General features: G+C 45.1%; 1 protein-coding gene across 1 annotated transcript in view; it reads right to left on the bottom strand.

Moving 5' to 3' along the window:
• USH2A (usherin) overlaps positions 1–12,570 on the bottom strand; it is a 640,561-nt gene that overhangs the window by 35,925 nt on the left and 592,066 nt on the right. Inside the window, exons 61-63 of the mRNA XM_032466772.1 lie at positions 8,939–9,166; positions 3,029–4,545; positions 13–334 (exon numbers count right to left, since the gene is read on the bottom strand). Coding sequence (XP_032322663.1) covers positions 13–334; positions 3,029–4,545; positions 8,939–9,166 — 2,067 coding nt within the window. The remainder of the gene's footprint in view (positions 1–12; positions 335–3,028; positions 4,546–8,938; positions 9,167–12,570) is intronic.

Below are 12,570 nucleotides of genomic sequence, written 5' to 3'. Positions count from 1 at the left end.
CACATTTCTTACCTGGTACTCATACTCTGTGAAAGGCAGTAGTTCAGCATCCTTAAAAGAGGTCAAGCTTCCATTATAGGTTAGCACTGGACTTGATTTTCCAGTCTGAGTTGCTACTTGTCTTCTATACAATTCGTAATATAAAACTTTTCCATTTGGCTGGAGAGGTTCTGTCCACAAAAGGGAAACCGTGGGCTGGAAGCCCCCTGGAGCCATCTGCACCTCTAGGTGTGGAGAGGGCTGCTTCTGAGGTGCAGTCTCAGGGGTCTGGATAGATGTCCAGTCACTTGACCCACATCCCAGCCTGGTACAGGCTTGAATTCGAACTTCATACCTTTGGGACACAAGGCAGAAATGATTCATTATTGGCAAAATAGATTTTCATGGGAAGAATCTTTCAAAGACCAAGTGTTTTCTGAAAAAACAAAAAGATACGTTTATATTTATTCTTGTCTACAACGAATCCTTTTCAAGGACAACAGTCATATTTCCACGGAAATTTTAGAACATTTTCAATCCTCCTGGCTTTCCAAACTACAGCAAAGATTCTCACCTGTCTAGTAAGGGTGGACCGGATGCAACTCTTCCCTAAACAGGAATGTACAGAATCAATAACCTTTCAAGAGTCTCTCCAGCAGGAAGCTGGTATTCTGCAGAATGACTGGACACAGTGAGGAAGAATGCAGATCTTGGGAGTCTGCACCAGTTTTCCACAGCCCTGGGCTCCTCCTCCCTCTGTAGCTGGAGCTAAATGATTCCTCAGGAGTGTTTCCAGGTCAGGAAGGAACATCACGGAGTTAAGGTCTCTGTGGTAATAAATCCCCTCACCTGATACCTGACATCTTAAAACAGGCTCCCTAACACCACACAGAGACCTTCTGGGGCCAAAGTTTACCCAGCCACACACCAGATTATCAATCACAGAGACACCTTATCACCATCCAGTTAAGCTCAACCAATCAATTACGTTTTTCCTCAAAGCTGGTCTCCTGCCACTCGGAAAGGTCTATTTACATAGCTGGGATGTTTCCATTCCAACAGAAGGGGCTTTTGTTAGTCTTAAGTGCCTATGGCTGCAAATAATTCCTTCCCCCTCCTTCCCATGCCCCACTGACTTTATGACACCCCTAATTTCCCCCCAAGCTCTGGCCACCACCTACCTTTCGCCCTTTATTTCTTTCGGTTCCAGCCTTTCCCTCTTCAATTTTCTGCTTTCCTTCCTGCAGATAATCACTGCCTTCTGTTCTCTGACTTGCTTTCTTTCTGTTTCCCCTCTCCCTTTCTCCCTTTGGGGGCCTCTCATTCCCCTTTTCTGCTGCTCCTTCTCTCCCGCTCCTCTGATGCCTGCTTCATCTCCACCGTGATGGGGCTACCAGCTGTGACTGGCAGCTCTGACTTCTAAGCGATTCTGAGAAGCCAGTTTAGATCTTCCACATATGGATTATTTGTTTTCAGGATTATCTGTGGCAGTTTTAAAATTCTGGGTCAGATTCTTTCTGTTTCTTAGTGTATTCCCAGGATCTCTTTTCCAACTAATCAGCTGGCAGTACCCCAAGGAGAACACACGAATTTGCAGTCTTCAATAAACATCAATCCACTGGAAGGACCCCAAACGACACGAATCCCAACTTCATATAGAAGTGACATTCTGTTTTAAGTCATTAATGTCACTTACGTCTTCAATTAAAGTGGACAGGCAAGAGACATCTTGTTGCCTTAAATAGCATGGCTACGTTTCTCAGAAAAATCAGACTTTCTTTTTTCAGCCTGAGAGAAGTGCCCTTTTCACATCTGGAAACCTTTTCTTCCCTAGAAATCCTTCTGAATACGAGTTTCAGAGGGGAGCAAACTGATTATGATCTTTAAAACCTGCAGGGACCAGTCAGGTAAAGAGGAAGCCAGTATAAAATGTATAGCTTTGCAGCTAATGTGGTCCTTTTTTATGCCTTGAATCAGAGTAAGATAAAAGCCAACTCACACAGCATGTGGAGTAGCTAAGGAAGATACCTGTGGAAGTTTTAATTACTGTTTAATATTTCATGCGAACCTAAATAATTGTCCTGAGTAGATGCACAGAAGACCGTGAATGTTGCACTGAAACAGCACTATGTATCAGAGATAATTACCGGAGGGATCTGATCCACACGTCAGTAGACTATAGTAACAGCTGAATCTTACCGACGGTGGTTGGAAATCAACACCCTCCCAGCCTTTAATTTTTTTAAGTGGTTCTGTTCATTTTACTAAATTTTAAGCATAATATGACTTTTATTACTCTTCTCTCTGGGGATTTTAAGTTACTTAAAATGTGATGGGGAAAAATGCCAAGCTATTCTTTAAGCTATAGGAAGAGGGCTGCTGGTCAGATTCTTCTGTGTGGAAACATCTGTGCTCATCAGACAGCACAGAGGGGACCGCTGAGAAAACATGAGCTGGCAAGGTGGCACCGTCCCGAGAAACCATGAGATCAGAGCTGGGGGGACCATGAGGGTGGGGCAAATGGAATCAGGGGTGCCTCATTAACCCTGGAAGAGGTGCTGGATTCAGTAAGAAAGACTCTCCCTGGAACAAACTTTGGATCAGCCCAGCTCTGGCTGGCAATAGCTCTCACTGACTGGCACTTTTCTCCTTCTTTAACATAATACCTCCTTTTCCTCCCAGCCTAGGTCAGATAGCACGACTAGGGTTCTCAGACCTGTCCAGGTGCTGTCTTGTTTCCAGGAGAAACCAGACTCAGGGAAGTGGCCCCAACCTCCTTGCTACTTGTTCCAGACATCGTGATAAATCGCAAACGTTTGTAAGAAAACTGACTCTCAAAACATCACCTGCAAGAATTTTGCTCTCCAGGAGTTATGCAAGCAGGTTTTGGCTGGATGAGGATGTGGTTAGTCCACTTGGAAGGCTAAAGGGATGGGGGCTGGGGACACTACTTATCCTGCTACTCGAGTCTTCCTTGGAACTGACTGCGGGCTCACTCAACAGCAAGGGCAGTGGCCGGTTCTCAGTAAACCCAGCGTCAGCTACCTACCTGTGAAACGGCTTCAGCTGGTTTACCGTCAACGACCGTGTGCCAAAAGAATTATGAGTTGTGTTTATGTGTATGGCTTTTGTTTCTCGTTCAAACAGCTCACGGATAAAGGAGGTGTAGTTGACGATATGACCATTTGTCCTGACTGGAGGGTCCCAGGTCACTAAGATCTCCTGGGGGCCCTTGGCCTGCAAATTTGGAGGTTCCATCCCTGAAGGCGCAGAGGGGCTGGTCCGATCTTTGACAAGTGGACTCAAAACACCCCCTTGGCTGTTGTTGGCCATGACCGTGTAGCCATACTCCATGCCTGGGGTGAGAGTGAAGTCATGATAGCGAGTTTCCAGGCCGGTATACAAAAGGGCTCCATCCCTCCTAAGTTCATAACTTCTGATCTGGCCGTTGGGGGTTCTCGGCGGTTTCCAGGTGATTTCTATTGACTCTGAGCCTGTGACCTGCAGTTTCGGCGGGTCCATGTTCTGTGGTGCAGCCTCCATCGTCCAGGCGGAGTTTGCTGCGCTGGCTGTGCAGCCTCCGTTGGTACAGGCCACCAGGGAGAAATTATACCGTGTGTAGGGCTGCAGGTGGGAGACCAGCAGGGACAGGCTCTGTCCAGCCAGGTACTCCTCACCATCAAATCGAAGTAAATATTTAGTGATCTCTCCATTTTGAATGGATGGTGGCGACCAAGATACATTTATTTGAGTGGCACTGATGGTCCAGAGGGCTGGAGGGCTGACCCCTGCAGGGGCAGCCTCAAGGGTTGTGACGCTGCTGGGCCTGCTGGTGGAGCAGCCTCCCCTGGAGCAGGCTGTGATGGCGTAACTGTACGAGGAGAAAGGGAGCAGCTCTTCATCAGTGTAACTGAAAGTCATGGCATCAAAGCTGAAGGGATAGAGCACCCCATCCCTGCGAAGCTTATAGGACTGGATGACGCCATTCGGCTTCTCTGGGGGCACCCAGGAAATCAGCAGTTTGGGGGGGCTTACAGATACCTGGGCTATCTCAGGTGGAGGGAGGCCCTCTGGAGGGGCCTGCCTTGTCTTCACTGCACTCCAAGAGCTGCAGGTCTGGCCGGCTGAATTCCAAGTGTGGATTTTATATTCACAGTGCACCCACGGCTGCAGACCTGTGTCGTTATACAGAAACATTTTCCTCTCGGTATTATATTCTGTGAAAACAATTTTCTCATCGGCCTGGATTGTCTGATTTCCCCAAGCATTTCCCTCAAAGCATCTGCGCATCACTTCGTAGCGAATGATCTTTCCATTTGGGTTCACAGGCTCTGACCAGCTCAGCTCAACGCTGGTGGACCCCACAGACTGGATGGTGGGAGGCAGCTGAGACTGGGGAGCCGCTTCCTCTGTCCACAGGGGCTGGGGTGCCGAGTGCGCACAGCCGGCCCTGGTGCAGGCCTCCAGGGTCAGTGTGTAGAGGGTGAAGGGGTCCAGGCGCCGGAAGAGAAACTGACGCCTCAGGCCCGCGTACTCCAGGACGCCGTCGCTGAAGACACTGTATGTCTGCAGGGAGGGGAGAAGCAAGGTGTGTGACTTCTTGGTGTAGGTGTCTCCTCCCTTTAACCTTTCCTGCCTCCTAGCCCTCATCTTGATGACTCTAACCAGAAGACATTTTCTGATATTAATTTGGGGAATATGATCTTTGCCTTTTCTCTTTTTTTAGGGTTGGCTATCACGTAAGCATGTATCTAAAAGCTAAGGGCTATTGAACCTGATTCTTGGACTTGAAGAGTGTTCATGGGGTCCCCTCCTATTTTTCTTTTATTAGAAGTGGGGAATAGTATTCAAGTCCCCTCTTTTATAGATAGTAAGTGCTCCTGATCTCAGCCTGAAGAGGCTAAATGGGGTCCGTCTACACTGTCCACCTCCCACAGCATTTACTGGGAAATGGAATGATAATGCTTCATCACTTGTACCAGGGTGCCAGGGCGGAAACAGTGTCCATGTCTGTGCGTAAGCACATGTGCACATACGTGTGTACAAATACATGTTATACGTGTGTACAGAAACATACATACAAACCGATGACTAGGAGAGGGCAAAAAGCACCATGTTTTCTTTTGCCAGCTTTGGAAGAACTGATCGTTTCTTGGGAGCAAAGTATTCTTTCATTCTGGGGAAAACCATTTGGACACTCCTGATGCAGATGCAGAGCAATTTTCCATCCCACACTATTCATTGTTCTTTGGGGAAGATGGGAAGTCATTTAATTGGAATCTAGCTGTTTTTGAATGGTGGTCTCCCCACTCTTTTCATGCTCCGATGCCCCTGAGAGACAGGATACTTTCCTGTAGGTGGTAGTGACCCTATGATGGTGCCTCTTAAGATGAAATGGACACACATCAGAGTCCCTTGGGAGGCAGGTCTTCCCACAGGTTCTTCCTGGGGAAGCTCGACTCTGATTGGACTGTTGATATACATTAATGTGATTGAAGATTAAATAGCCTAGACTTGGAAGTCTATTTGTGTTGGACTATTATATTTTGGTGTGATTTTCTTCTTGGCGTCCCTGGGCAAGATCACACCCCTGAGGGAAGGGGAACAGTGTATTTTCTGGAGAGAGCTTAGATTCCATAATCAATTTGAGCCTCAGTGACTCCCTGCCTCCCCCTCTAATCGTATTCACTTGGCAAATCTCTAACTAGTGTTAAATTCCACTCTCCTTCTGTACCATAACTTCTAACTGGGTTTGGAGAAAAACACTCAAATGTACTGACTGGTCTCACTTTAGATTTCTTACCAAAACTTCTTAATAGACGTTTACCAACTTGTCATCTTATTCTATTGTCCCATGTGCTTGCTGTCTCATTTTCCAAAGTGATGATTTCGTATCATCTCCTTTCCCCACTAACTGCCAACACCACCCTCCTTCCCTCACAGGTGGTTGTTGACATGATGGGACATTTGACTGAAGAAAGTGGAGGCCGTCAGAAAAGAATGTTCTCATGTTACACATGATTGCTGCCATGTGCATGTGAATCTGGACACACTATCTGCCTGCCTTCCTTTGGCCATGGATGAAGTGCCTCCCCCAACACTGAAGGCCACCTGAGCTCTGGGTGCTCCACCCCCTCCTCCTTCCTACAGATTTCACTCCTGGGGTTATTCTCATTCCCTCTTGCCTCATCAATTTATCCCCCTCTACAGGGTTATTTCCATTAGTGTTTAAATGAACTCTAGTCTCCTCCACTGATTTCTAAATAAAACTTCCTGACATCAGAGTCCCCCGCTCCTGCCCCATGTCACTGCTTTTCTCTCCATCTCCACTCCTTTAAAGAGCTGCTGTCTCATTCTCTCTGGTTTCCCATTTCACCACTTGATCTTCTTGTCACGACCACATGACCTCCTCCTCATTTCCACATCCAGGGTCACGTCTCCGTCGTCATTTTACTTTCTCTCTCAACGGCATTTGGCACATTTTCTCTTCCCTTTGGGAACATGCCTCTCATCTACTTTTCCTTCTACCTCCCTTGCCTGGCTGGGTCCTCTTCCTCCCCTTGACTGTAAATGTCTGTACTCCCCAGGGCTCGAGCCCAGCGCTCTTCACCTCCAGTTACGTCCTCTCTGTAGCTGGTCCCCTCCAGGCCCGTGGGTGTGAGTACCACCCATCTGCTAATGAATTCCATATATATATAGAGAGACAGAGCTCCGTGAAGAACTTCCCCGAGAGTTCTAGATTTGTACCTCCAACTGCCTACTGGTCCCCTCAAACCTGTGCATCTTCCAGCCTTGCCTTCCCAGCCAGTGACTCAAGGCCCAAACCCAGAAGTCACTCTGAAGGACTCCTTTTCCTTCACGTGTCACATCCAGTCCATTAACAAATCTTGCCATCTCTACCTTCTGAGTAGGTCTCCCATCCTCCCATCCTGCTCTACCTTCACAACTCCCACTCGAATTCAAGCTACCATCACGTCTACCCTGAATTGTTCAACAGATTCCAAACTCCACGGGTCTCCTTATCCCATTTTCTACCAGAATGATTTTAAAAACACAAGTTTATCTATGCTCTTCTTTTGCCTAAACCCTTCAGTAGTTTTTTCACTGCACTCAGAATAAATTCCAAGCTCCTTATCAGAGCCCACAAGGTTGGCACAATCTGCTTCCTACCAAACCCTTGAATCTCTTCTAGTATCATCTTTCTCTCCGCACACCCCCCCAATACTTCAGCCACTTTGGCTCTCTTCCCTTCATGTGAGTACGCCAAGTTCATTCCTGGCTTCAGGCTCTGTGTTTGCTGTTCACTTTGTCTGGAATATTTTGCTCTCATATCTTCACATGACTGACTCTGTCTTGTCATTCAGGGCTCAGCTCAAATGTCAACTCAATTCAAGTGATCATCCATTCTAAAACAGCCCGAGCAGGCATAATTACATTATTCTGTTTGATTTTCTTTATAATGTTCATCACTCTCTGAAATTCTCCAGTTTATCTGTGTACTAGCTTTTTGTGCGCCTGTCTCTGTCTTGACCATTCATGTATTTGTACACACACATAAGGTCTGTGATGGCAAGAACTGGGCCCGTCTTGTTCACTCTTGGCACTTAGTAGAAGCTCAAAACAGTATTTGGTGAAATTGAAATGAAGATAAAAGGAGTAGGTATTTCTATTACCAATCATGCCCGGAAGAGGCAGACGCTGGGACGGGAAACACACACTCACAAAGAGCGGGGCTTTGATGGGTGTGAGAGCAGAAACTCTTTTTTTCTGATGGGGACCTTTGGACTGTGACTTGGATTTTAGGGCCAAGCATCCTAAGTCTCAGGCCTCCTGTCCCAGAGCGGGCAAAGTCTGTCTCTGTCACAGCGAGGGGGCTGGCAGAAAGCAGCTAGCTTCTGCTCCAGGTGGCGGGCCTGGAGGTAGGCAGAGAGGCATTCATTGTGCCAGGCAGCTGCAGGGAGGCCCACAAGGATGGCCTGGGCCTGTGAGCTCTAGTTACAGATCCAAGTCATTGCTGTAGGTAACTTCCTGTCCCCCTCCTCACAGGGTCTTCAGGGAAGCTTTAACCGAAGTCGCAGCTTACTCTTAACTGTTCTGTGTGGCATTAGTGGGGGAGTCTTTGCCACCCTGAGAGGGAGTTGTAAAGGAGAGACCGAGTGTCTCTAATAGCTGCAGGGTGTTCAGTCCTGGCCTGCAGAAGACAACTGATGAGGGCCTGGGTGGTGGCGCAGGGCCAGAGGGGACTAGAGGCTGAGGCAGTAACAGACAGACAGGTGCGTCACCACCATCCCTGGGGAAGAGCACCAGAAGGGAGGTGAGGCTGATTTTCATGTGGGCGATGGTTCAGAGCATCAGAATGTGGGCTAATAAGGGAAACGCAGCCTCATTTGCGCTCCCAGACTGGCTGAAGCCTGGGCTGTATGTGTGGCATTAATAAGACTCCTCCTGATGGCTGTGTAGGGACGTCAGGGACTTAGCAGGCATGTGGGGCTTCCTGTTTCCTGCTGAGCGAGCTCCGTTCAAAGCGCAAATCAGGCAAAGTTTAAGCAAATAGCTGGGTGGGGTAAATCAGGAGGCAGGAAGAACACAGTCATTTAGAGTTTGGTTCTGGTGTGACTTCCTGGCTTCAGACCCCAGTTCCATCATGGCAGTGGGGGCTTGGGCGAGGATTCAGCCTTAAGTGCCCCGTGAGTGTTAGCGGTACCTACTGCGTAGGGTTGATGTGAGGATTAAATGAGATAATCCACAGAGAGCACTTAGCCAGTGTTGGGTTCTCAGGGAGCATCACACACGTGAGCTGGTTTTCTCTGATCTATGGTTAAGCACCTGGAGGGGCCTATCAGGAAGAATTAACCAGGCTGTGAAGGGAATCTTCCCACAGCGGCCTGATGGTCTGTCAGGGCTCATCTACTTGTCTGGCGAACGCCAAACATGATTTCACATTCAGGGTAGCCGTTACCTTAATCACGCCATTGGTTCTGGCAGGTTCCGACCACTGCAGAAGCAAGGCCCGCCCGTTCTCCTTCTGCTGTACTGTGAAGTTGCTCAGTCCACTTGGGGAAGATTCTAGGGTGTGAACCAGAGTCCAGGGGCTTGAAACTTCTCCTGCCTGGTTTGTGGCCACAACACCCACGTGATATGGTTTGAAGGGTTCCAACCCAAACAGCTGGGCTTGATGGCTTGTTCCCTGTAAGAAAAGGAACAGGTTAGTTTCCTCTTAGAAATTGCTGCCAATTGCTGGACGGTCATAATCTGACCAAAGTACCCCAGCAACACAGCACAAAAACACAGAGGAGTTTTGAATTATTAAGAAAACAATATGGTTTTTTCTTGTTCTTAACACGCTAAATAGATTACCTAATGTTGTGTGATTTCAGACACACACATAGTGTGGGTCAGATAGGATCCTGGCCTCTTCAGAGTTTGCAACCCAATGAATGCGATATATAAAAACAACAACAACAACAAGATCTACGATGTCTCAGGTCGGGGCTGCATTTGGCTCATGATGGAAATCAGCGGCACCAAGCTGTGTGGTACACAGTAGGGTAATCTTAAGGGTTTAGAGATCTAACCTGAACAACCCTAATTCTCTCTTATTAAACCCCAACACTATTTGTTTATACCTAAGACCCTCCCCATCTCCCCAGTCTCCCTCTCTCAATTCTCTTGGTGTATGTCTACATCTTACAAAAGCTATAAAACAAACACAAGAAAACAGCAAGCCGACTGAACTATGAACGCGCAAACAGCCTGAGAGCAGTCTACCATTAACGTAAACGTGAAAATATTCTCCTTTGTTAAAAACACCATAACTAAAACTAGGCAGTTGACGAAAAGTAATGGTCAGCTAGGCTTTGAGTATTTGGTCTTTGTTAATTTAAAAGGAAAGAAAAAGAGGAACAGCACAATTGCTTTTTCTCTGCCTGGAGAGCAGCATTTCATGTATTTTGCATAATTAAACTGGAGCTAAGAATCCTAATGTTTTGAAAGAGCCCAGAGTGTTCCTTCCACATCTGGGCTGGATGGAAATGTCTGTTCACCAATAGGAATTACGTCTGCAAGTGTGCCAGGAATGTGCGTATCAATAAACACACACAACCACACACTTTGTGTTGTGTACCACACCCACTGGATGTCAATAATCAAGAGGAAGTTGTGTTTTTTTTTTAAACTGGTTTAATAGGATATTTATCCTTAATGTTGTGAGATCAGCTTTGATTTGTTCAGTGTGACAGTCTTCCACTGTCCTTTTGCCTTGTTGGGCACAGGAGGAGGAATGGAAGATGAAGAGGTGGAAGTTATTTCTGCGAGTAGGTACCCAAAAGCATCAGAGTTATGTGAGTGGAATTTCTACTTAACTCAAGGGCACCCAAAAATCATTATAAATAAAATCTAAAACAACGCGGCAAAATCAAACAACCATTTTCCAAAAAATTTGGTTAGACAAAACCAAAACCCACTGTGGAAATAATTTTTGACACCATTTCCTCACATTCTTGGTTGTAAGTTTTATGTCTAAGTTCACGTTTCTTGTTTCTTATTATCATTCGTATTCTCTAAGTTCATGTTTCTTATTACAAACAGAGAAAATATAATTTCCTTTACTTATCCAAAAACTTGTAAAGTCAATTTTCCTGTTTCAATAAGTCCCATTACGATATTACATGCTAACCTCTTGAAATCTTTTAATATTTAAACATTTGCGAAGCGACCAGACTCTGAAACAAATTTTACAGAAATACTAATTTCTCTTTTTTAAAATATTAAAAGTTGGATCATAAATATTTAAAACTTATTTCTCCACAACATTGGATTGGTCTTTTAGATAAACAGAGCACAGAACTAGAATGACCATAATGAATATTAAAGCTGAAGATGCTACAAGCCCCGATTACAAACATTCTTTTCTGATAAATGATTCCTTTTCTGCGGAAATAGGGCAAACACGGGCAAGATTAATAATGCAAAAAAGAACAATTCTTTGTTCAGAGTGTTCAGGAATAGATGCCAAGAAAGCATCAGCTCCAAAGCAAATAGTAATCACCTCTAACAGATTATATATAAAAAAGGTAGGCTGTTGGGGGACATTTAGAGATAGCTTTTGTCATAAGAAACATGAAAAGCATGTGGGCTATAAAGCAAAAACATATGTATATTGTCAATAGCAGCACCTGCTCCATTACAGTTTATTTCAGAGCTGAGGATTCCGTTCCGCCCCTAGATGGCAATACTATCAAACACTTTTGGTAACGTGAGTACTTAATGATTAACCACCGACGTTCAGTCATCCAACACACGCCAGGCAACCATTTAAAAAGGAACAAAATATGATTTCATTATAGATTCTTTTAGTAAACATGTATCACCAGATCTTTGAGTGCAGAAGTCTTCAAAATGCCCTGGCTTCAAAACCTCCACCATCAAAAATGTGGAAATAGGACCCTCAGACCTGATGCTGAAGTTCATGCACGCCTGGCCCAGAAATGTTCAGAGGTATATTCCCACAGAAAGTGATTACTACAGTTGTTTTGCTTAATTTTGTCTATAGTTTTTTTTTTTTGGGGGGGGGTAATTATGTTTACAAATAAATTAATTAATAAAATAAATAAATTCATTAAAAATAAATAAGTTTACTTTTAATGGCAGTACTGGGGAGTTGAACCCAGGACTTTGTGCATGCTAAGCACACACTCTACCACTGAGCTATACCTTCCTCCTATATCTTCTTTAAAAAATAAAAATAATCACATATCATAAACATAAAGGAAATGTGAAGGAGGATTTTTAAATCATAAATTTATAATGACAACAAGTTCCTATATTATGTTAATTTATTTCTGAAGAGCTACAACACACAGAAACACACACACACGCCTTAAATAAGCCTCAGTGATAGACATACTTTTTGTCAATATTTAGTAAAGTCCATATGAATAAAGCAAAACTTCAAAATGGCAGGACTATCCTTGCCAATTTATTCTTTGACATTTTAGGAAATAATCGATATTATTCTTCCCTGAGTGGATTTCCAACGCCAGAGTTCATGATTTTAGAATCCTACTATAAAATCCGGGCACAGGTCACCCTGTGGCTTGGGGTGTGTCTTGTTTATTCATTCAGGGACTTGTTCTTTGCCTCCAGTTTGGCATATTGGCTTGAGCACTGTTGATCTTAAAGGTACTGGATCCCATTCCTTCCTTTGGAGACGTAGCATTCTGCCCCACTGACTGGGAAAAGCCCACCTTGAAAACCACGTTCCTTCCTTTCACTCCTCTGCTGCCCCGTTCTTCCTTCCCCTGGGGAGACGATCTTAATTCCATCCTCTTCCCTCTTGACGTTTCATTGTCATTATTCTGCTTTTACTTTCCATTTCCATCTTATTGTGTCTTTTGAGATATAATTTTTGGTTATCCCTGACCTCTGGGCTACCAACTTGTACTTGCGTTTCTTTCGTCTTTGTCCCATCCATGTCCACATACTATTCCTCTATTTTCTATTTAGAAGGACACTAACTACTTACGTTAGGCAGCAGATGAAAAGAATGACTCAGTAAAGGAGAACAGGAGTAATTTGTTCTCCGCAACCTCG

This window comes from Camelus ferus, chromosome 23 (genome assembly GCF_009834535.1).
Source record: "Camelus ferus isolate YT-003-E chromosome 23, BCGSAC_Cfer_1.0, whole genome shotgun sequence".
In the NCBI taxonomy this organism is placed as follows: domain Eukaryota; kingdom Metazoa; phylum Chordata; class Mammalia; order Artiodactyla; family Camelidae; genus Camelus; species Camelus ferus.
The sequence above is the reverse complement of the archived record's forward strand: the minus strand, read 5'-3'. Positions and strand labels throughout refer to the sequence as shown.